The sequence below is a fragment of the Miniopterus natalensis genome, chromosome 2 (genome assembly GCF_054644295.1).
Source record: "Miniopterus natalensis isolate mMinNat1 chromosome 2, mMinNat1.hap1, whole genome shotgun sequence".
Lineage (NCBI taxonomy): Eukaryota > Metazoa > Chordata > Mammalia > Chiroptera > Miniopteridae > Miniopterus > Miniopterus natalensis.
Window position 1 is genome coordinate 145,789,620 of NC_142082.1, and position 26,549 is coordinate 145,816,168.

The 26,549-nt window shown below is 42.0% G+C and overlaps 1 protein-coding gene across 2 annotated transcripts in view; it reads right to left on the reverse strand.

Annotated features, from left to right (window-relative positions):
* Nucleotides 1-26,549, reverse strand: part of ANO6 (anoctamin 6) — a 168,556-nt gene that overhangs the window by 91,691 nt on the left and 50,316 nt on the right. For both annotated transcript variants that reach the window (XM_087814708.1, XM_087814709.1), the window contains one exon: nt 8,337-8,416. In XM_087814708.1, the coding sequence (XP_087670834.1) occupies nt 8,337-8,416 (80 nt within the window). The remainder of the gene's footprint in view (nt 1-8,336; nt 8,417-26,549) is intronic.

The window sequence follows — 26,549 nt, forward strand, 5'->3', positions numbered from 1 at the left end:
TTGGTGACTCAGTAAGTTGGCATCTTATCACCAATGATCTTCTCCCTTTCACGCATAAACTGCCACATAGTCCCACCCTGGACTTTGTCATCACTTGAAAAATTCTCTTTCCAAAATCACTTATTTGAGAATCCTTCTTGTTGACCACAACTAACATTGCTTCTCATTTCACAGTGACTTCAGGGACCCCATGATTTTTTTCCAATCAACCTGCAAATCCTCTTATTCTTCCCTCCCTTCCCTTTTTAAGATTCCATTTCCCAGCTCATCATTTCAGTAATACTCTTTCCATCACATCCATTTAGCAAAACTCCAGCCCTGGCTGAAGCCTCCTATCTGCTTTCTCACTGTCTGAGTGATGCTGGAGGAAACCACAGCAGGGCATTTGAGTATCGCTGCAAATTCAGGCTCCCGGCCCCACACAGGCCCTCTCCACAGCCCAGAAATCCTAGAAACTTCTCTAGGCTTTTCCAGGTCAGCTTGGTCTCTGGCTCTCCATAACTACTTCAAAGCGCCAACTCCTCTCCCTCAGTGTTCTCTTCCCTCTTAGCAGCTGAAAACTGAAGGTGGGAATTCCCTCAGCTTCTCTCCATCAAATCCACAACAGCATCGACCCTCTCACTCCTGTACCTTAGGAGACACCGCTCCTGTCTAGTGCTGACTCCTCCACGTGCGCTCTGCAAACCATTCCACGGCCCTTTCAAAGCCACTCTTTTCCAGACTCCATTGTTCCTCTCACATGGATCCTTCTTCCACCTTTAAACTTGTTCAGGTCTCTCCACCAGACAGAAGGAAGTCATCCTTGGCTCTCACATTCTCCTCCAGGTATACCTCTCTCATCCTCCAGCCCTTCATAGTCAAAACCCTTGAAAAGATAGGCCAGCATTTTCTATTTTCTTTTCTTCTGCTCATTCCATAATCCTCAGAGGTCCCTCAACTCCCTAACACTCTCTAGAAACAGCTCTCTATTAGGACATCAGTGACCTCAATAGCTTTTCGGTATTCATCTAACTCAGTGGTTCTCAGATGGAAATGGTTTTGCCCCACAGGGGACATGTGGCAGTATCTGGAGACATTTGGTTGTCACTACTGGGGAGAGGATCCTTTCTTAGCATCTTGTGGACAGAGGCCAGGGATGCTGCTAAACATCCTACAATGCACAGGACAGCTCCCCACAACAACCAGAAATTTGGCCCAAAGTGCCAGTGGTGCTGAGGCTGAGCAATCCTGGTATGACTGAATCCCTACACACCACCCAGAACTATCAACACTTCATCTGCTTCTTGGCTGCCATCCTGCCAATTCTCCCGATTTTCTTCCTGCCTCTCTGGTCATTTCCTTCCATAGCCCTGAGTCACTGGAGATTTAAGCTTTAGCTCACTGTTACTTTTAAAATACATTACTGCTGGGATAATTCTTGGAAACTTTCATATGCACATATGTGATTCTCCCAATACCCTGTCCTTGTTGCTCCACCCTGCCTCAGCCACTCATTCCAATATTCAAATCTCAGACCGTGTCTGTACTAGTTACTGTAACTCCTCCCTCAATTATAAACATCTGACTGTCCAACTACTGCCTTTCATTATTCCAGTTCACTTTCTCCAATACCCCAACTTCAAAAATGATCAAACCCCAGGAGAGTCGAAATCTACTGATCTTATTGCCTCACTCTCCTCTTATCCCTGGTCTTAAACTCTCTTGCAAACACGCGGTAACTCTCTCAGCCTTGTCTTGCTTCACTGCGCTGACTTGGCGAAACCCCCAAATCCATTAAATCAAACTCTTCGCCTATTCCACGCCTGCTCGCCAAAGCTAGACTTGAATGGGGAAAGCATACAACCATCACGCCCACTTCCGGGGGCTCATGGGGCCGCCAGGCAATTACATCACATCTCCCAGAGCACTCACTCTCAGATGGCTACCGCATACCTCCTCTCTTCTGACCTCCTTTCTCTCTTTTCCTTTCTTAACCTTAGCTAATGTCTTGCTTCCCATTTCACTGGTAAATAAAAAGTGATACAGAAAATGGTTCAGTAAGCTCCTCTTAGCAAGTCTAATAAAGTAATTCTTCCCATCTGAGTCCCCATACTGGCTTCCCTCCTGCTTCTAAAAATGAACAGTCTCTATAGCTGTGGCGGGAGGCCAACCCCTCCACTTATGGACCAGATTCCATCCCCTCCCTGCCCTCTCAAGAGGTTATTCCAGGAATTCTTCCCTTTCTCTCCTGCATCACCAGATTTTCTCTCCCTACTGAATTATTTCTATTATTGTACACATGGTAGTTTCTGCCATCTTAAAACTAAGAAAAAACTCTCTGCATCCTAATCTCCTTCCAGGTAGTACCTCCTTTCTCTGCAACCTTGTTCTGCAAAATCTTTTGGACAGTGTTATCTGAACTCCCTGGATCCAATTCCTCTTCCTCCACTCCATTTTGAATTCTCTCTAACGAGGTTTTGGATCCCACCACTCAGCTAGTCAAGGTCTCGCCCATGTTGCTATACCCGATTTCCCATCCTCACCAGCAGAATCTGGTCTCTCCCCACTATCTGTACTTTCTTCACTGGCTTCCAGGACTCACCTTGCTTTCCTCCTAACTCACCAGCTCTTCCTTCTCAGTCTCCTCTGCAGATTCTTCCCCATCTCCCTGACCTGTAAACACTGGACCCCCAGGACTCACTCCAGGGTCTCTTCTTAACTCTATGTAACTCTCCCCCTTGCTGCTCTCATTCAGTCCCAGAGATTTAAACGCCATTTGTGTGCTGACACCTCACAGATCTCCACCTAGACCCCTCTCTAACTCCTGACTCATATATCCAACTATATATCAACTTCTCTACTTGGATGTCTCAAACTTTACATATACAAAACAGAAATGTGGTCTTCCTCTGCCCACCCTTCCCTCCAGCTGCTCCTCCGCAGTCTTCCAGGTCAAAAACTTTGAAGGCCTCCTTGGCTGTTCTTTCTTGCACACCTCACGTCTGACCTGTCAACATATCCTCTTGGTTCTACCTTCAAAACACAGAGAATTAGCATAGGTCTCATTACTGCCATCATTAACACTTAGGACCAAGCCACCACCATCTCTCACTTGGGTTCCTCAAAAGTCCAATAGATCTCCATGCTTCTGCCCTTGTTCCTCCACAGTCTACCTTCCCCACAGTCAACGTGATCCTGTCAAAACACAGGTCAGGTCAAGTCTTTCCTCTGCTCAGAACCCCCCAGTTTATCTTCCAGTAATTTCCCGACTCACTAGGGGGAAAACCGAAGTGTTTAGAATGGCCCAGGAAGTCCTCGCTCTCTACCCTTCTCACCATCCTTCACTCTACTCCAATCAGATCGGCTTCCTTCCATGTCCCCAAACGCATCACAAACTCCCACCGCAAGACCTTTGCCTATGCTCTTACTTCCTTCTGGATGTCCAAATAGTGTGCACCCCTGCTTTCAGGTCTTTCACTTGTCACCTTCTCAGTGAGATATGCCCCAAACACTATTTAAAACTGTAACCCTTCCCCCTCAATACACACATACAATCCTTACTTTATATTCCCTTAAGGATTTACCACCATTTGGCATGTGATGTATTTTATTTTTTTAATTATTATTATGTTTCCCTGACCAAAATGGAAGCTCCACAAGTACAGGAGAATTTTCTGTTTCTTCACTATAGTGCCTAAAATAGTAGTCTTCAAATACATATTTGTTAAGTGAATGAATATTTTAACTCTTTCTTGAGGATTGCATATATTTTCATCCAGTTAAAGATGATCGAATTTGAATTTCAGGGAATCGACAGTATTTTCTGGAAAGTAGTATCTTTCCTTCCCTCAAAAAGGGAGCCAGTTACACAAATCCCCAATGGGATCCTCTTCAGGCTTCCTTCTCTCTGCATAACCACAAGTGGTGAACGAAGGAGACATACAGTATATTTATCCCACTTTAATCTTCATCTTCCTGAGTCTATTTTTCTAGTTTAGTCTCTCTCTAAACCCTGGTTTCTCATCAGCTTCCCTGGTTTATACTAATACTCTTTGGCCAGCCCACACTCATTATTATTTACTCTAATTTTGGTAGACGCTAAACAAAGGAAAATATCACTAATAGCATGAGACAATAGGTGATAAGAATCTTCCTGTCCCCCAAAAGCCAGGAGAGTTATATATAAATCTCAAGTCTGAAAAGGCCGGAAGTGGGGATATTACTAGTGAGACTCAAATCATAAAACATAATCCCTTAGCCCTCTCTTTCCTTTCATGTGGTTTCCTGTTGACCCATCCTGGTTCTATCCAGCTTGCTGCAAGCAGTCACCAAGGCTAGATCAGAGTTCCTCCCTGCACCCACCCCTCACCCATGGGTACTCAGGCAATCAGGCCTATGTGAGTTCCTGAGCCACTACCAACAGAGACAGGGTTTCTAGAAACAGACTTGACCTCTACCCAACCTTTCTCTCTATGAATCCCTCATTTCTTGAGGCTTGGAATAAACCTGAGGGCTGCTGGGTCAGCCATGACTGCTGAGCCCCTGAACTGAATCACCTCAGATCACCTTTGCTCTTAACCAAACCTGAAACTGAGAGCACTGTGGGGAGCTTGGATGCCCTGCAGCTTCATGTTATACTGCAGAACGGCCTTTGATGCATGGCCATGTGGATGGCTTCCATCCTCAGTTCTAAGCAGACAGCCTAGGTCTCCCATCTCTGCTTCAAAGTCTGAACTATACAAGGTTATTGGGGATATTCAATCACTAAGCCTCACTCTGTCCAATCTCCTTCCCCAGGATCTGAGACCTGTCATCACATACCTAGTCTATGTTTGGGGTCCATGTCCCAAAACGATGGTCACCAATCATCTGGCCATACCAACCCTTTCCTTGACTAATTTCCCTTGAACTGACTGTTCTGAAAATTGCAATGTGATTAATTATAGTTTATTGACACAAGGGAACAATTGTTAGAGATATAATAATGTTAGAGAAAAAAACAGTATGGTACTGTATACTGTGAATGGATACAGTGCTATATGTCAATTATATGTCAATTAAATCTCAATAAAACTGGGAAGAAACAGCATGGGAAACGTTCAGGATAAGATGTTAAGTTAATAATGCAGGTTATAAAACCGATTTTCATTGTGCTTAAACAAAGAACCAAACCGGACTAAGATGGTTTCCCAACATAGCAAGACCACCAAGTCACTCTCTGTAAGGTCAGCAGTTAGCCAGGGCCCTTTCACCGCACTCACATGTCCACCTCATCTCCGAGTGGGTCCATGTCTGCTTTCAACATGTTCCCAGCTCCTCACAAGCTTCAGAGTAGCAAACACACACACACAGTGTGTCCACATCTCCGTGCTCCCCTTTCCATTTCAGCATGGTTTGGCTAAACTTGCCTCCGTCTGCGAAGTGGGGTGGGAGGTGGAGAGGAGTAGCACAGATGCGCAGGTGACAGGTCATCAAGGGACAGTCTCTGCAGTGAGCAAGGTGAAGCAGTGTGGACCCTGCTGAGCACAGGGTGGGCTGCCGTCCCCAGGCCACAGGGGGTTCACGACAGCATTTGTTTACCTGTTATTTACAGTCATTTACATAGACATAGACTATCTGGCTTTGCCTGACTAGTCACTTTGCAGACACCTGAGCTGTGAAGGAAACTTTTAATGTGCTTATCGCGCCGATAACCAAGGCTACTCAACTAGCACTGCTCTCTCAGGCCTTGTTTCAAAGGAAAGAAAAACAGGAATTCTGAAGGAAACAAATGAATAATGATAAAGCATTTCTGTTCTCCCTCTTGGCCAGACTGTATAAATACACTCCGTTGTATAAAAACACTAGGCTCTTGATCCTTCTAAAATCTGAACTATTTGAGGATAAGCCTGAGTAAACATGGTCTGTGCCTTGCTTTATTTCAGTTCGGCTCAGCAAACTGCCACACGGAGGGCAGAATACGGATTTTACAGCTCCTTTGTCTTCTGCCTGTTTTCAATTTTGCTTTGCTGTTGGGTTCTCTTTGCTCCCGGGTTCACAGTGTCCCCTGTTTCTGACTTTAAAGCTAGGGTTGGATCAACTTACCTGACTTTGTCCTGGCATCTGCCCAATCCACCTGCCTACACGACCTCGGCCACCCGTTTTCACTGATGCTGTAATGTTCTGCCTACAAAAAAGGCTACCCTTAAATATCACGCCCGGTTCCCTCGAGTACCCTATTCTCAAGGCACCTTGTGCACCTCCTGTTTGTTTACCATGGAGACAGCAGTTTGGGAAACACGTTTACTGTGGAGCTGGGAGTACAGAGGTTATAGTGATGCTCAGGAGAAAACAGAAGCAGCTACATACATGCCACACAGGGATGTGGCATGCAGTGAGCATCGGACGTGTGAAAATCCATAAAGCTCAAGAAAAATCACAGATTCCTTCCTGCACATGGTGCGAAGAAACAATTAGAGAAAGATAACAGCCAGGCTACAGACATCGATATCAACCACACAGGTAAGGAAACTGTGATTAACAACTTCAACTCCGCTACTGTGGTCTAAAGAAATGACTGCGGATATTCTTGAGTGGAAAATAAAAATATGGGGATGGAGCCTAAAAATCTCCTTTCAGCTTGGAGGTTCTCAGGCTCACTGTTAAGTCATGATAAGTATATTCTGTGGTCCCCGAGTTCCAGCCCTGGTCATCCTAGCTTGGACTGAGAGGTCCTCACACTTTGCAAAGGGACATGTGGTAGTGAAGAAGTCAGCAGTGAAGGCAGAAGATTCCCAGTGCAATTACCAGCATGGACTGTCTGTGGCAAATCTCAGGCATATCACTGAGGCACGCCAATCTCAGACATCACAGTGCACTAAGATCTGCTCTTGAGAAAAATATTTCTATTTTCACCCAGGGAATTGGTGTGAACTGTATGTGCTTACCAAGCACAGCAACACCTACTGCACAGAGCTCTTGTTAGGTTAGATATGTTGCTTACAGGTTATCAGTAAAAAAGCAGTTAGAAAATGACAAAACCAAAAAGGGCCACCTCCACGAGTCTGTGCCAACATCATACTCAAATGTGAAATATGTGTGCCAATTCTGCTTTGGAGCTCTAACTGAAGAAATTGGGAAAACCACAAAACTGCTCTGCTACTTTAAGATGCAGGAATATCAGTGAGCACTCACAATCTTCCCTCGCCGAAAATCTCATTGAATATAACAGGGAAGTCATCGAACACTATGTCTTTCTATTACAGCCAAGTGATTTTCACAGTAGGCAATCTGCTAGTACACCACAGGAGTCCACACTCTGAAATAAAATGGCACTGCGCATAGTTTTATGTGCGATCTCTTTTCAGTCCAGAGCCCTGCCTAGTTTCCTTCCTCTTGGCTGAATGGAGTGGGCAATCCATAAAGAATGCGTGAGAAGAGGAAAACCACATAATGAGTTCTTTTTTGGGTCTTTATCAATAATACAATGGTGCTCTGCCAATTGCTGGAGTGGCGACTGTATATTACACTTTGAAAATGAATCGTAAAAAGACTTCTGCATTGTTAAAGTGGTAGGCGAGCCATCTGGAGCAGGGGGCAAAGATCAGTACGTAGGTGGACTCTGGCACGCTTCTTCTACATACCAGGTGAAAGAATACAGTACAGGGGTCAGAGATACACTTCTTCCCCCCCACCTCCCCACCCCTTAAATGAATCTAATATAAAACCTACTTAGTGAGTACATTCTGCATAAAGCATCCTATGTGCTTAATTTTCTTTTGACAGGGCATTAATAAAAATCACAGTAGCATCTAATAAGATTTTTAATTCCTTATGGGTATGAACGGTGGCTTACCTTTAATGAGTCTAATTTAGTGAAAGCATTTAGTCACCCCTCTTGGAAGAATATCAATACAATACTCCTAGCGCTACGAGATACATCTATGCAGGCTGTATGACTGAAGGTTCCAGAATGAAATGGGAATCAGACTGGTTAAGAGACCTGTATATGCTCAGTAAAGACTGGTTTCCTGAGTTACTAACAGCAGAAACTGATGCCATGGGTATAAACAAATGATAGGGGAGCTTCGGAAACATGCTGTTTTACTGCAGAATGAGTTCCCACTGATGATTACAAGTAGCATGAAGAAAGAGCCCACCGAGCATGATGCCAAGACACACACTACAGTTCTAGAGTCACCTGTTCCCCAAAGAACCAGAGCCCGGAACACACAGCACTGCCAGCGAGACCTGTGCCAGACGAAGAGCCACTGAAGGCAATAATCCATCAAAAAAAGAAAAATCCACACCTTTTCCTCCGCTTTGTGAGAAATCTCTGGCTAACCATTACAAATTTAAAACAGCGTAGTAATACTTACGAACTCTGGGGATCGGAAATCAGGCTGACTTTCCAGACTTCCAAAACTGGAGACAACCATCTGATCGAGGTTTTCCAACGCTAAAAATAAACACATAAAAAAAAAAATGAAGCATGACATTGCATCGGCTCACATCCTTCTTTGCTTTTAGCATTTGTGACACATGGATAGGTCTGCAGTATTGAACACTTTCCACTATCAGGGACACTCAACGTCTTCAGCAGCTGTTTCGTCTGTTGGACAATGCCATGCTTGGAGGATATGAGGTCTGAAAATGCTCTAGGGTAGACCTACCATGGAAAATCTTTTAGCTTCTACACAGAAGGACCCAGCAACTATGTCATAACACTCTAGCTAAAAAACATTTCAGAATACCAATGTTCTTTCTCTACTACATCTCAGAGAACTGATGTGAAGTCATTCTGGGGGAGCAATTTTGTTTTAAAAATTTGCTGAATAGCACCATCTGGTAGAAATATACTGGAAGACAAATAAAATTTTCTATTAGATACATTAAGAAAATGAAAAAGAAACAAAATTAATTTTAGTAATATGACCTATTGATAATTTATGTCCGAATTATCATTTGAACATGTATTCAATACAAAAAAATTATTAGTAGACTATTTTACCTCTTTGGTACCAAGTCTTAGAAATCCAATGTGTATGTTATACTCACTACACATTGCAACCTGGACTAACCACCTTTCAAGAGCCCAGTAGCCACACACGACTAGTGGTCACTGTAGCGGACAGAGCAGTGTTAGAGGGATAAAGGGACCAAATCTAGGTGAGCCGCTGTGCAAGACAGTACTCTCATCCACAAGTTCCTGACATGAACAAAAGGTTTTGTTCCAGATTAAAAGGCACTGAGGGAACAAAACCACCATCTGCAGTGTGGTTTCGCCAATCGGAAGTCCAGTTGTCACCTGTGCTTCTGAACAACTGGCTGTAGATCAGAGGTTCCCACCACCTTCTCCTCAGGTTTTTTTTAAAAAATATATCTTTATTGACTTCAGAGAGAGGAAAGGAGAGGGAGAGACAGAGATAGAAACATCAATGATGAGAGAGCCATTGATTGAGCCCGCAACCCGGGCATGTGCCCCAACTGGGAATCAAACCCCGATCGCCTGGATCCCAGGTCAACGCTCAACCGCTGAGCCACGCCCGGCCGGGCTCTACTCAGGTTTAACTTGCTTGAGCAGCTCACAGAATTCACAGAAACATTTACTTCCATTTACCAGTTCATTAGAAAGGGTTTGGAGGAGCTCAGAACAGGCCTCCCCAAGACGTGCTTTTTTTGGCACGTGGATCACTTTTGAGCTGAAGGCAATCAAGACCCTGTGGGCTCAAGGGAAATTTTTATCTTTCCCTTAAAGAATTTAAATTGGGGGCCTTGCCCATAATAAGAGCTATGACCAGAAATAAATTTTCATGACCTAAAATGTGTATGGCAGGGCAAGTATCTAATCCCTGAACATTTGCTCTTTTTACATCTGTGAATGACCATCCTCCCCTCCAAAGCCCCAAGTCCATTCCTTGGCTCAACAGGGCAAGTCTTGTGGGGCTGAGCCCTTAACCTATGGAATCTGATGTTCTCTTCAGATAGTGTCAAAATTGAGTTAACTGTTTGCGGGTGTGGGGAAAAAAACACACATTGCATTTATATTCCTAAGGCTCTTTAAATTTCTAACAGCCTGCCTTTTCATGTCATTGATTTAAGAGGCTGGACCTGTTGATAAATGGGAATATTTATTTAAATGTTTAGTAATTGTTCTTTAAACTTATTTAAATATTTAAGAATATTTATTTAAGTTTCTTTAAGAACACTTTCCTATGCAGCCAAAATCACCTTGTTACACTTACACCTCATCTTACCTGTCTATCTCCGAGCCTCTCATGTATGTGGGGTTCCTGTTTGCACAAAATTACACTTCTTTTTCCCTGTGAATCTCTTTACTATTGATTTATTAGATTATTACACCAACCAAAAAAACCTTTGTATGGTGGAGGAAAAATTATTCCTCCCCAACAAGGTATTATAAGGACACTGATAAACAGCCAGATGAAGAGGTACCTAAGCAACGTGTGTGGGCAGAGGGGGAGTTTCCATGAGCTCACCAGTGCACCACTCCCCCACATCTCCATGCTCAGCAACCCGAAGCTCTCCAACCTCTGTCCTCTGGGTTTCTATGGAGGCTTCATTATGTAAGCATGAATGATTGTCACTGGCCACTGGCAACTGATAAAACCTCACCCAGGGGAGGAGGTGGGACTGAAAGTTTCTACCTTCTAATCACCTGGTGGGTTCTTCTGGCAACCAGTCCCCAAATTTGGTTACCTAGGAGCTTTCCAAAAGTCACCTCATTAACATAAAAGGCAACTTTATAGCTGTTATCCCTTGGGAAACTCCTACGGTTTTAGGAGCTCTGTATTTCTTGTTATAAATCACAATACCAAAACAATCATCAACAATATGTGGTCAGCTGGATCCTAACTTGGACAAACCAGTGGCGAAGAACATATTTATCAAAACCAGGAAGATTAAGCATGGAATAGCACTGAATTATGTTAAGAAATTACTTTTAATTTTATGAAATATCATGTTATTTTGGCTTTGTAGTGACTTTTTTTTTAATGCAAACTAATTTTTCTTAAATCAATTAAAAGCTTTGTAAAAGAAAAGGCTAGGTTCCTATCGATCCAGAAAAATTCCATGCAGTGGCCCAAAACAAAGCTGGACATGTATAGGGTAGATTCACAGGAGACCTTTACATGATTGTTTTAACAAAAGCAAAATATCAGCCAACAATTCAGCTATTAAATACTCAGGTTTGGCACAGTACTAAGAAAACCTCCTCATATCTGGATTAGATTTTAGGTTCACTCAGAGTCTTGTCCACTAAATTCATACCACTGACAACACAAACAAGTGATTCTAACTGTTTCGGAAAACTTAATCACAGGACCCCTACATGTGAACCAAAGCAGAAACAGGAAACAGATGAGGTGAGCCAAGCCTTGCAAAGCTACAACCAAAGCCAGAATTGAGGTGCTTCCCTCTGAGACTTCCAGGAGGGCGACAGCAATTACTGCGCAGTCTGTTACACTTAGAGAACTGTAATGTAATAAGCCAGTTATTTCCAACATCAGAGCAACAGTTGTCCAAGATAATTACATCCTTGCAGACCACCTTTAAAACTTGCTAAAATGTGTTTATACTAGTAGCTATGAGAGTGTGTTTTAAATTGGTGTTTTGCAGCTTGGTTTACATTAGGAAGACCTAACCATTTTATAGCACTTAGATATGGGGAAAAATTGTATCTGTGGTGTTTACGATATATCGTTTTTTTGGCAGAACTAGCAAGTCAATGAAACAATACTACAATACTGCAGATTTTTTTTTAAATGAGTATCATAAATTTGATGGAGTGACTTGACTTTTGTATTTTATCTTGATATCATTTTATAATTAGATGCTCAATTTATCTATTATGTATCTGGGGGATCAATGGATGGTACAAAGTTGTCATTGTTTTTCTTCTCTTTTTCTTATTTTTATGAAAGAACAAGCTTTAAAAAGTATACATTTTTTCTAAAGACCGAGTCCGGAAACAAGATGTATAACTCAGATATTCTATCAAATTAAAGGCACACATGTAGCTCGAAAGGATCTGTGAGAGAAAATATAAAACTGTTTATAGTGCTGGTTATTCTGCTGGTAATGGGAACTAACAGATTCACTGCTTAATGTCAACACAAAGGAGAAACTGTAACTTTGAGCGAATAAAAACAGAAACAGCTTTACTGAACTTCATCTAGGTAGGAAAAAACTGCAGCTGCTGCTCTCGTGAACTAATATAGTCCTGAGAAGCAAATGATTTACGAAGCTAATATGGTAATTACACTCCCACTACTGAAGGCTCCAGTTACTATTGGATAGCATCATTTCTGGTAATTTAACACAGCTGAAAAGCTCATTTCTTAGCAAAAATAAAACAGTCAAAACCTAGGTGACACTTTTAGGGCTTTTTATTAAAATAGGGCGGGATCAAGGGGAAAAAAAATCCCCTAAAGGCAAAAACGTTCATTTTATTTCTTTCTTCATATAATTCATTTTTTAAAATGTAGTATTTTGAAATGTACTTTTGGCATTATCACAATGCCTTGCTTTATACAACAAAGGTATCGCCTTGAATGGCATCGTGATTCGTTCATTTAATTTGGGCACTTGGAATATAAAAAATATTTGGGACCTCTATGTTATCTGTTCATCAAAAAGCTGACTGGAGAACTGAATACTAGTTATTCTAACATGATGAAAAAAATCTTTGGTGTTGACATGTCAATGGAATTTTCTATGGATGCACAATTAAAGCACAATTCAAAGTCAGGTTTGACAAACACGCAATGGTCAATTTAAAAAAGCCATTACCTATAATCTTATATAAAGACAACTTATTATCTATCAGAAAACACAAAATAACCTTTCAGCAAATTCTAGGTAAAAACTGGAATGCCTGATAAGTAGCGCCCTAGCAATAAAAGTAATCAGAATTACGCATCCACACGTCATCTAACAGCACCAGCACGGAGGTGGCTGGGTCCAACTGAAATGTTTATTATGGTGGTTTCTTGCCATTGAAATGATCAGAGATGTAGTGAATATATGAGAGACCACAGGTAAAAACACACTGGGGCCTGGTGCAAAGGGCACTGGGCACAGTTGAAGCGGATTGACTGGGTTCAAGTCCTGATTCTGCAACTTAGCTGCATGATTACAGGCAATAACTTATTCTCATTCTGTTTATCTGAAGCCGGTAATAAAATTACACTCCCTGGTTAATTGATAGGGTTATGTAAAGGATACAAATGACAATTCAAAAGCATGTTGTAAAAACATAAAGCACTATATAAATATAAATTAAGTTCATGTACACAGACCCAGAGATATGAAAAAATGTAAACAGAAATTTCCTGAGTGTGTTCTTTTGTGCCTGACCCTTCCAAATGTCTGATCTTATCTAACCCCTTTGTATCTTTGTGTTCAGAAAAGATGAAAACTCAAGGTTATTAGTTGCCTGAAGTCAACCAGCAGAACTGACACAATAGGAATCTGAATCTGTCCAATTCCAAAATTTTTTTTAATACAGCAGTTTGGATCTTGAGCTCCCGTGAATAATTCCAAGGGGCCTCCAACACTAAATCTAAGTTGATAAAGAATTAAGATAGTATTGTAAATATAAGTTTAAAAAAATTAACAAACAACAGACTAACATATCTTGAAAAACAAATAATGATAGAACAAAGCACTGAAATTTATTGATGAAGAGGTCACAATTAGAAGAACTAATGAAAAAAGCTCCACAAAATAAATAAATGGATGTAACAGTCTAGCAAATGGCTAAAGACATTCACGTGCCAAGGATGTGAGCTAGCTGATATGAGTACCAATACCAAGATGAAGGAAGCACAGAAACTGTCCTCAGGAATGCCATGATCTAGAGCATGCAGAACTCAAGAAATGTCAAAGGAATGGCCCATCTTACTCTGGGAATGAGGGTGTGCTCACACATCCAGACAGGACAGGATGTCTAATGATCTGCGAAACACTCCTGTACCTGAAATTCTCTTCTTCCATTTGACTACAAGTCTCTGAAAACTGGTCCCAGAATACATATAATGTTTGACTTGAATGCCGACACTCCCCGGTCACTGTTCTTAAAGCAACCACACCCTTGAGCCCCCGTGTGCCATCATTCCACACTTTCCAGAGATTATGCAGGCCTGCCCCGGCTCACTCCCCACATCACATCACACAGTGGCAGTCATATTTGGCTTCCAGGTTCCAGTATCTCTTTCTCTGGCCTCAGTTTAACAGGATCTACAGTACTCTTGGTGACTATCAGGTAGGGAAAAATCTAGTTCCCATATTATAGAGAGGTTGTAAACCTGCAGGTTACAGTCCCCATAACATTAAATGAGATGCCAAATTCTAAAATGGGGCCAAAGAGTTATTATTAATGAAAAGGAAGTAAAAAATGAAACATAAAACATAAAGAAGGGAGACTTTCTTTCAAGGCTAAGGGGGTTGTATTTTACCACATAGATAGGACAGTGGACTTCAAGTATAAGACCTCTACACAGCATAACCCTGTGGCTTCAGGCACATCACTTAACCCTAAGTCTCAGTTTCCTCATCAATAAAACGTATATTATAATAACTACATCACAAGGTCACTGTGGAGAATACATCAATAAAATGTATATTACACCTACACCAGAAGGTCCTTGTGGAAAATACATCAATATAATGTATATTATAATACCTACATCGGAAGGTCATTGTGGAGAATAAACTGTGGACACATATATAAAAGTGACTTGAAAACTGTTAAATACTACATAAATATTGGCTATTATTACTTTTTTACTTCAATCTTGAATAAATTTTGGCATCCTTAACACTGCTAGGCACCACTTTTTCTATGTTACGTTTTACCTTGACTATCCCTGCCGTTCAATCCCTCTTGAACAATAAAATAACTCAGAACATAGAAAAAGATAACATTAATTCAGCAAATATTTTTGAATGACTTCAATGTCCTAAGTATTCTTGGCTACTACTTTGAATAAAAAGAAATATGCATCAGGAAATGTTTCCTCTTTCCTGAATCTGGATGGATCAATCTCACCCCAGCTTGTTAAAGGCATGCAAACTCAATGACAATAATATTTAAATGGAAAAAAAAGAGGTATTCTGCTCTAATCATTTCTGGAATGCAAATTCCAAGTTCAACTTGATGGTTTCCATTAGAGTTCTCTGTTTTTCCCTTCTTGAGAAAGACAAAAGTGCTCTTTGTCACTCTCAAAAGTTAATAGTGCTCTATAGTTCCTCAGAATGCAATTTACCTACACAAGAATGAGAGCTGTTGTATTTCCAGAAACCTATTGCTCTGGGCCACACTGAGATAATATTCACACACAAAGCAGGCTAATAATATAATGTCCTCCATGATTATATTCTTCAAATATTTGGACAAGATTTATGAAAAAGAGTTCAGCCTCTCCTCCACCCTGCCCACCCTTCCAGGCACACATCAGACAGACACATGCTCCTACACAAGTACAAAGGACTCCACAGCAGACCCGAAGGGGGCAGAACAGTCCAGTGAGTCCCTTGGGCATCTCACCTTCCCAGCCCTACCCTAAGTGATTACTCTAAGGATTTCTTCCATCCACAAATAACACTAACCCCCGAGAAGATCACTAGTAGGCACAATTTTTCTCTAAATTATTCCATTTCCAGGGATGTTTGGTGCTGTTTTAGCTCCTCTTACGCACTGCCTTTCCTTTTTCCCATAACCCTCCCCCTTCCTCAATAATTCAGCTCTAAAAATGTGCCCAGAAGTTAAACATGTCTCCTTTTGAAGAGCTGGGAACCATCACGATTCATTCTCACATCCCAACCGGATGAGCTAATGCGTTTATAGAAAAGCCCAATGAATATCAAAAACCTATTAAATTCCAACTGAATTCATTAGTTCCTTTACCATTAAAAAAACTTTTTATTGTGGTAACAAATGAAACATAAAACTTGTCATTTTAACTATTTTTATTTTTTATTTTTAAAATATTTTTTTTACATCCTCACAGGAGGATGTTTTTTCCGTTGCTTTTCAGACAGTGGGAGACACAGAGAAAGAAACAGAGAGAGACAGACACAGAGAGAGAGAGAGAGAGAGAGAGAGAGGGAGGGAGGAAGAGAGAGACAGGGAGAAAGAGAGAGAGAGAGAGAGAGAGAAACACTGATGTGAGAGAGACACATAAACTGGTTGCCTCCCACACGCACCCAGACCTGGGGCTGGGGAACGAGCCGGCAACCAAGGTACATGCCCTTGGCCGTAATCAAACCCAGGCCCTAAAGTCCGAACCACCGGGCCAGACCGGCTAGGGCTAACTGTTTTTAAGTGTACAATTTGGTGGCATTCATTCCATCCACAATGTTGTGAAACCATCATCACCACTTCCAAATTTTTTTATATCACCTCAGAGACTCTGTAGCCTATTAAGCAATAACCCCGTTTCCCCCTCCCCCCAATCACTATTTTCTGTCTATATGAATTTGCCTATCTAGACATTTCATATAAGTAGAAACATATAATATTTGTCCTTTTGCTTCTGGCTTATTTCACTTAGCATAATGATGTCAAGATTCATTGATGTTGTAGCATTTCCTCAAGACTGAATAACATTCCATTGTATGCATTTATCACGTTATGTTTATCCATTCATCTATTGATGGACACTTCAGTTGTTTTCACCTTTTGGCTACTGTGAATAATACTGTAATGAACAATGGCATACAAATATCTGTTTGAGTCCGTTTTCAATTCTTTTGAGTATAACCCTGGGAGTAGAATTGCTGAGTCATACATTAATTTTATGTTTAGATTTTTGAGGAAACACCAAAATATTTTCCACAGTAGACGCACCACTTTACATTCCCATCAGCAATGTATGAGGAGTCCGATTTCTCAACATCCTTGTTGACACTGGTTATTTTCTGATTTTTTTTCTTAATTCTAGCAATTCTAGTAGGCATGAAGTGGTGTTTTGGTTTTGATGTGCATTTCCCTAATGACAAATGATGTTAAGCATCTTTTCATGGCTATTTGCGTATCTTCTCAGAGAAATGTCTACTCAAATCCTCTATCCATTTTTCAACTAGGATGTCTTTTTGTTGAGTTGTAGGAGTTCTTTATACATTCTGAGTATTAAAGCCTTATAGATATACTATTTCTAAATATTTTCCCACTCCGTTAGTTGTCTTTTCATTTTCTTGAGAATGTCCTTGAAGAACAAAAACCAAAAGTTTTTAATTTTGATAAAGTCCAATTTATCCAGTTGTTGCTGCTCATACTTTTGGTATCATATATGTATAAGAATCATCGCTAAATCCAGGGTCATGAAGACTTACCTCTAAGTTTTCTTCTAAGAGTTTTATGGTATTAGCTCTTATATTTAGGCTGTTGATCCATTTTGAGTTAAGTTTTGTATATAATGTGAGGTGGAGGTTCAACTTCCTTCTAATTTTTGGCATATGGAAACCCAGTTGTCACAGCACTGTTTGTCCAAAAGACTCATTCCCTTGTTAAATGTACTTGACACCCTTTCAAAAATCAATTGGCCATAGACATGCAGATTTACTCCTAAATTCTCAATTCTATTCTATTGGCCTACATGTTTATCTGTATGCCAGTAGTACACTGTTTTAATTACTGTGGCTTTATTAAAGTTTTGAAATCAGAAAATGTGAGTCCTCCAACTTCACTCATCTTTTTCAAAATTGTTTTGGCTACTCGGGGCCCCTTGCAATTCCACATGCATTTGAGTCAACTTTTCCATTTATGCGATATTTACTATTTTAATAAACAGTTTTTATTTAGATTTAATAACATTAAAAATAACCAATCTTATAATTAATAAGAGTGATTTTATTTCATTTAACTAATTTGGTGTTGCTTTTTAAAAGCTTAGCTAAGGCAGTTGATTGTTCTATAAAGGATGAATGGTTTTAATTATAGAAATATGTTCCAATAACATCTTGGAAATCTATCACTATCACTTCACAGTCCAACTGGTTCAGATCTCCTACGACTCTCAGGGTTCCCAGCTGAACACCACCCCAAATTTGCGGTTAGCTATGGCTCAGATGAAACTTGGTTCTAGCCACTGACCTGTCAGTTTCCAGATTACAATAATTGTACATGTCCTGGGGAGGAAAGAAGACACCACTCTTAAATATCTATTGTCTTTAAACTACAGCACATGTGAGTCATAACTCCATGCTTAATTATCAGAGCTGGTCTGATTTCAAAATCAGTTTTGGAACGATAGGAGGGATCAGAACACAGAAATGAGAGGGGAAAGGAAAACCTGCAAGTCCACATTCCCTTATCCAATACCTCTGATGCCAAGGCTTTTGTGTTTCAGAATTCAGAATTTTTTAGAATCCAGAAAGAAAAAAGTCGAGAGGCTTCCAGTCAAGACGGCAGAATAGGTAAGCACTGTCCTTGCCTCCTCCCATGACATCAAAATTACAGCTAAACGACAGAATAACCATCACTGAGAATTGCTTGAAGGCTAGCTAACAGAGGTCCTATAACTAAGGACATAAAGAAGAAGCCACTTTGAACTTTGAGACTGGTAGGAGGTGGGGGGGGCACTAAATGGGCTGGGGCCACACACACACACACACACACACACACACACACACACACACACACACGAAGGTTAAAACTCAGGAGGAATATCTCAACTGCGGAGGTCCCACTAAAGAGTGAGGGGATCCCAGCCCCACACCAGGTGCCCCAGCCCAGGGTTCCAGGGCTGAGAAGCGGAGTACCCGTAACTCCTGGTTTGAAAACCAGCACGAACAATGGCTCAGAGAGAAAGGGGCTGGAGTCTCAGGTGTCCTCTTAAAGGGCCACATGGCTTACCTGCTCAGACTCACTAGCTCTTAGCTCCAGCACTGAGGCAGCAGCTCAAAGGCACCAGGAACATACACGGAGGAACAGAACTGTCTGGCTTCAAGGCGAAGCTAGGAGGGGCAGCTTTCTCCCAGAAAGAAGTGCTAACGGAAGTCACTGATCTTTGCTGAGCCTTCCCCCTACAGGCCCAGACTGGAACCATATCTGAGTCTCCATCAACCTGGCTAACAATGTTAGCCCCGCCCAAGTGATTCCCTGAGACCCTACCCACCCACCTTGCTGGCTCACCCAAGTCCTGTCCAGGTGCCTTTCCATACAAAGGACGGGTTTTGGATCATGCTGGGACTCTTCCAAAATATCTCAAAGGTCCACAAGTCCCAAACAAGCAGCATCTGAACTTGGCATGCCCTGTACCTATTGCTAAGCAGCCCTAACTCCAGGACTAGCAGCAGTTGGCCTGTCTGCAGCTTAGCTCCTCCCAGGCACCTCCAAGCCTAGCACAAGTGCCACCCTCTGCAGATCACTCTGTAGCTCACACCAGGCAGCCCCAGGCAGGGCACAGGCGGCAGCTGACCTTGGCCTGCACCTCCCAGGAAGCCCCAGAACTAACACAGCCTGCAGGCAGCTTCAGGCCACACCAGGGGACCATCCAACCACCTCCACAAACGATGCACTCAAACGGCATATTAGGGAGTAATCAGAGCCCCACTAAAGTGAATTCTGCTACAAATGGTCAGTCCCTACACAAAAGCTCCTCCACTGTAGTTATAACCAGTCCTTACAACCAACCAACCTGTGGGTCAATCCCACAAAACAGCAATCAAGGCTCAACTACAACAGGAGGGCACACACAACCCACACAAAGAACACACCAGGAGCACCCAAATCAGGTGACAAGGGAGACTGCGCCACTGGGCCCCACAGGACACCTACTGCATAAGGCCACTCTATCAAGACTGGGAGACATAACAGCTCTACCTAATACATAGAAACACACATACGAGGTCAGCCAAAACAGGGAGACAAAGGAACATGCCCCAAATAAAAGAACAGGAGAAATCTCCCAGAAACAAACAAACAAACAAACAAACAAAAAATGGAGGCAAGCAATCTATTACATAGAGTCCAAAACAATGGTTATAAGGATGCTCAAGAAACTTAGTGAGAATTTCAAAAGCATAAAAAGGACATAGAAACTACTTAAAGAACCAGTCAGAAATAAAGAATACAATAAAAGGAACACATTAGAGGGAATCAACAGACTAGATAAAGCAGAGGGAAGATCAAATCTGCAACCTGGAAGATAAGGTAGCACAGAATACACAATCAGAACAGCAAAAAGAAAAAAATAAGCATAGTTTAAGGGGGCCTCTGGGACAACTTCAAGCATGCCAACATTTGCATCATAGGGGTACTAGAGGAGAAGAGAGAGGGGCAGGAATTGAAAACCTATTTGAGGAAATAATGAGTGAATATTTCCCTAACCTGGTGAAGGAAATAGACATACAGGCCCAGGAAGCACAGAGAGTCCCAAACAAGAGGAACCCAAAGAGGCCCACACCAACACATATCATGATTAAAATGCCAAAGGTTAAAGACAAAGAAAGAATCTTAAAAGCAGCACGTAATTAATAATTACTTGTTCTATATTATTTGAGTTAGATGAGGGCAGAGGTTTCACCTTGTTTGTAGTTGAATCCCAAGCACTTGTCAGGCATTCCATAATTACCTGCTGAAAGAATGCCTTCAGACAGACCTGAATTCAAACCCCAGACCTACCACCTTCTAACTATGTGACCTCTGGCAGCTTATTCTATTTTGATGTCTCAGTGTTTGCACTGGAAGGATAGCACTTGTCCTTGGGGTTGTTTTGAAAGTTAAATGAGTTGTGAATATCAAGTGTTTAGCATGGAACCTGCACGTAGTAAACACTAGATAAATACTAGCTACAAGTATTACATAATGAGAGGAAAAAATGTTATGTTTGAACCTTCCTAAAGTGTTTTGTGGTGTTTTTTTAAGGAGTATACAGTATAAAGCCTTTGGAGTATGTCAAGTAAAAGAGATGCTAATGGCAGTTTATTAAATGTTGGATAACAACAGAAATTGGGAAAGTGCATATAAATTCAGTCTAAAATTGAAAACTAAGAAAACTCAAGAAACACGTAAATCTCATTTTTATCCATTTTCTACTATAGTATTACCTAGGCATTTCTAAACCACACCCATTCCTTAAGTTTTGAATGTATGGGCACATTTTTTTAAGCCACCAGTTAAGTAACAGACTAGTATAACAAAAATTCCTTACAAATAAATCGATTTTAGTAGTTCACGATATTATTTTAGGCTAAATAGCATTAAATGCCTATATTCAGCCACCACCCATTCTGCTGAAATGCAATGAGGGAGTCAACTGCAACCCAGCAGCAAAGCCCCCCCTCCTTTTTCACCCTTCAACAGCCCAATAGGCTCAGGAAAGTGTTCAGAAGTGGGGCACCCAGATCCAACACCAGTTACTCCCTTCTGCTGAATAAGTGGCCAGGGTGATGACCATCCCAACTGCTGCGGATACGTCGACTGTGCTATGAACAGGTGGCTGTTTGAGGGAAACTTGGACATGGCTGGGGAGGGAGGAGTCACAGCAAGAAGCACTGGACCAGTGCTATGGGTTGCTAGTCTCTTTCTACAAGATGGAAACCCTCGAGCCAAGCACCTCTGTAGAAGGTCTCCAGGGACATAAATGATTCTCATGATCTTTTGACCACAGCTGTGAATATAATGCTTTAGAAGGTTTGTACCCTGCTGTTTGCTCCACAAAAAAATAAGCAACTCCTTGAGTTTCTTCTTTCTTTACACTTTGATTATGTAACTTGAAATTCTAGTTCCGCTGCCAGCTGGTGAGGGCCTGCTACTGCTCTCCCAGTAGATGGGGCAGGCACGGTGATGCAAGGGAGGAGGCAGATCCAAATGGGAACATTCCATCCCAATTTGGGAGCTCTTTATTTAATGGAACGGAAGGCCATTCCTTTAAGAATCCCACCAGAGACTCCAATCATGTGATTATCCTCTGGCTGGTCAGATGCTGCTAAGAAGATTCAGGCATTTCTACCCTAGAAAATACCACAAAGTAGAGTTCCTTAATTGGAATTTAAAAAAATAAACAGATCATCTGTATACAGCCAAATCACCTGAGAGATGTGGGGCATTTAAATTTTCTCAAAATATGCATTTAACATGCTAATTACAAACACAATAATACAAATGACAATTAAATCAGATTGCCTCTCCCTAGGGAAAGAGTAATAATCCTGAAGCTTGTTCAAGGATCATATGTCTTAAATTCCAGGTCCTTTGTGAGTTCATCTCATGCCTGCTTTTTGTTCCTTTTCATGTACCAACTTTATATAAGCATGAGACTTTCCTACATAAAATAGTATCTATCATTTATATAGCACGCAATACCAGCTAAGCAATACAGCAGGTCTTAGAGACATAAAAATGGCCACTAAGGCATTCACTTGTGAAGGCCTTCGGCAAATAAACCTACAAGTGGCCATCCAGGGAGAATAGGTGCCTGTCTGCACGGGGCTGGGGAGCTGAAAAAGAGTTCTGAGCCATACACAAGAGGAGACAGGAGACCATTTAAGAGGCTGCTCTGGCAAGAAAATGCAGGCTGGAACTGACACAATGATTGTAATAGTGGAGATGAACAGAATTAGATGGAGTCCAGTGATATTAAAGCCTTAGAATCAACAGGCCCTGCAGGCTGACTGGAGAGGAAGGTAAGAGATACTTAGACTTGAAGTCCTGTCTGACCAGGGCAACTGGGTTCACTAAGCAAGAAGGGCCTTCCAAATCTCCAACTCCTCCACCAGTTTCTGTGGGAGATCTTAGACTTCTATGATGTTGAGAAAGTGGAAAACTAGATGCTTCCTGAAGGAAACATCATTAAGTTCCACTGCCGAACCAACCAAACAACATTCGTTTATTCATTCAACCCACATGTATTTGTTGAGTGCCTGCCACCTGCCAGCACTGAGGCCCTGCCCCCCTCATCCTACCCGCCCAGCCTAAAGGCTGACTCCACCCACGCGTTGGTTTTCATTCCCACTGGCCTGCTCACTATAGAGCATTCAGCACTTTTTCCTGTGACTTCAACCTACTCTTTACCTGCCACTCATTGACATTTTCATGCTCAAAGTTGTTCTAGCTTTAAAAAAAAAAAAAGAAAAGAAAAAGCCCTTTTCTTTGGGCACTGTAGCAGTAACAAAATGTCAAATGTACTTGCCCTCTGACCCCACAATTCCACTTTAGAACTTGTCCCACACAGAAATTCCTATACACATATGAAAGGAATGCATAATACGCACAAGCATGTTCAGGGCAGCACTATGTGAGAGCAAAAGTGTCTAATTAAAATTCAGATGGCCCTGGCTGGTGTGGCTCAGTTGGTTGAGAGTCATCCAGTGCACGAATAGGTTTGCTGGGTTCGATTCCTGGTCAGGGCACGTGCCCAGATCCCCTGTAGGGGACGTGCAGGAGGAAGCCGATCGATGTTGTGCTCTCGCATAGATGTTTCACTCGCCCTCTCCCTTCTTCTCTCTAAACAATTAAAATATATTTTTTTAATTTTTATTTTTTTAAATTTATTTTATTGTTGAGAGTATTACAGATACCCCGCATTTTTCCCCCTTTGCCTCCCTCGACCCATCTCCCACCCCACCCCAGGCCTTCACCTGTCTATTGTCTGTGTTGTAAAAGCCAAAAAACTCAAATGTCCAGAGAATATACTATAGCACAATAAAATAAATCTGCTTAGGTAATGAGATCTCTGAGATATACAGATCAAAATATAAGCTTTAACAAGCTTGTCTCAAAGTACAAGACAATCGGGCAATCGACCCAACTTTGTAAAGTAAATGTGTAAAAATGTATGTACATGGTAGCATGGGCAGAGGACATTCTTGAAGGAAATACCTCAAATGATTAACAGTGGTTATGTCTGAGGGAATGCAACTATGAAGATCATTCTGTCATATTTTTTAATGTTTAAAATGTTTACAATGAGTATATACTGCTTTGATAATTAGAATAAAACAAGAGCGATACGAGGCTATCATAAAAAGGAAAACTGACCACCTGATCAGCCTTGCCCACCGCAGAGTCTGAAAGTCTCGCCACAGCTGCCACGGGGTTCTAGGTGAGCAGGCACCTCGCCAACGGGACTCAGCTCTACCCCCACCACCCAGCTCTGGCGGAGGGCATCCAGGACTGGCACACTGCTAAACCTAATGTCCATTCCATATTTTTGCCTTATGTGACATCTCAACAATCTTTGACCCAGCTGACTGTGACTTCTTTAGAAGACTCTCTTCCCTTGCTTTCCTTCTCTCAGATGTTCTTCCATTTCTCTGGTCTCTTCTGTCGGTGCCTCCTCCCTGACTAGATCTTTACTTCTGAAGATATTCAGGGCTCCACCTGAGGCCCACTCCTCTGTGACTATCCCATGGCACCTGTTAACACCACCTTTAGGCTAAGGGTTCCAAATGCATCCCTCTATTTCAGACGTCTCTTCTGAACTCCAGATTCACAGACCCAGCTGCGTATGTGGCTCCTCTACTTGGAAACCTCCCAGGCCTCTCAGGCTCAGAGTGTTCACATAGGGCTTATGTTTATACACACACACAGCGCTACTCTTTCTCAATTATTTCTTGCCTCAGTATATGGCACCACCATCTATTCAGCTAGTCAGTCCAGAATCCTGGGTGTAATCCTGGACTCCCCTCACTCTCTCATCCCACAGCAAAACATTCACCATCTTTGGTGCTGAATATTTTTTTTCTTTATTGTTGAAAGTATTACAGATGACCCCCTTTCCCCCCCATTGATCCCCTCCTCCTGGCAGCCCCCCCCTGCCCCCCAGGTCTTCTCCACACTATTGGCTGTGTCCATAGGTCATGTGTATAGGCATCTAAGTTCTTTGATTAATCTCCCCCCGCACCCCACTCCCCAGCCCCATCTTCCCTCTGAGATTCGCCCGACTGCTCCGTGGTTCTCTCTCTCTCTCTATCCTGTACATCTTCTTGGTTCTGCCTTCCTCTTTCCACCTTATGCTGCCAAGCCCCTGGTAGCCCTGCTCTGGACTACAGCACTAATCTCCTAGTCAGGAGATAGCATGCCAACAGTTTTCATCCCCTCCCAATCCTTTCTCCCTTCAGAAGCCAAAGTGACCTTTGAAAATGAAATTCTGAGCCAGTAATTTTCTGCTTTAAATTCTTTACTGGCTTCCCATTAGGAGGCTACTTTCAAATTTATGATACAAGCATATGTATTCTTTCTGTAATGGGAAGAAATTAGAACAGTAATTTTTAAAGGAGTCTGGTTAAAAGAGACTCTAAGCATCCTACGAGCACGGACTATGTCTATTTAGTCTGCTGGAAAACGCCAGTGCCTGCCAAGGTCTCCACACACAGCTGACCCTAATAGATACTGACTGACTGACTGACTGACTGACTGAATGAATGAATGAATGAATGAGGTACAGCAGAACCTAGGATGGCCATAGAGTTGAGGAAAGTACATTTTTGCTTGTTGTGCCTTGTTTTATAAAATGAAATATGCATTCATATGATATACATTACATGTCCATACACATAAATGTTGATGGAAAAGAGTGAAAAAAATACATAGGAGAGATCATTGATAAAGACAGGCACAAGTAGAGGACTTAACCCTAACTAGAAAAGCAAAGATGAGTGTAAACATACATTTATATATGCATTACATACACACACACACACACACTCTCTTTTTTTTGATGGAAGGAGAGAAAAGAAGCTGGAGCAATACTGAAGGTTTCCATTTCTTCTCTGATTTCAGAAGCAAGATGATATACCAATGAGGAGAAAGGTGTAGAGTAGAGATATGAGGAAAGCAGAGTTTGAAATACTTTCTGCAACTGACAGAGCGTCAGCTGGGAAGGTGTGCCGGGCCCAGTTTCTGTTCTGCTCTTTTTCTCCTCATGTCTGCAAATGCTCAAGACTCAGGTTTTCTTTTTGGCCATCTGTCCCTAAGATGACAGTCCTGAGTCAATATAGGAATCAAGTGTATCATAACAACCTGGGTAACTCTTACAGAATGATTCCTACACCCCAACTGATGGAGACTATTTTAGTAATTGGGGACAGGGTGGCTCTAATGGCCCCCTCAGTTTGTGAAGCACCGCCCTAAGGAACCTCATCTCGGTCTCTGAGCACAAGGTCACTGGCTTCACAGGGCACATTTTCTCCTCAGTCATTATGCTAACCACTACTGAGCATACTGGGTTAGTGATCAAAGCCACCAGTCAAAACCACAGTGACATGCAATGTCCACTCTGTCTTCCCATCTGACTGAGAAACAGCAACGTGGAGGAGAGAACCTACGGTGGGGCTGTTATCTACTCACACATGGCGTGGATGGGAAGGGCACGCTTCCTGGCAGGGGGCCGCCAGGACGGCCATCCCTGCCGGAGGGGAAAAGGGGGGAAAATAGACCTCGTTCCCTATTCTTTTTCCTGTTTTTCTGGCTCAAAATGAACACTTTATCTAGCTATTGAGAATGCGAATCTAAGTATGCTTTAGAGCTGAACTATTAACAGCTGAAAATAGCCCAGAAGAAAAAAATTCAGAATTTATAACCTTTTAACAGTTTCCTGTTCATGGAATATGGGCTGCAATTT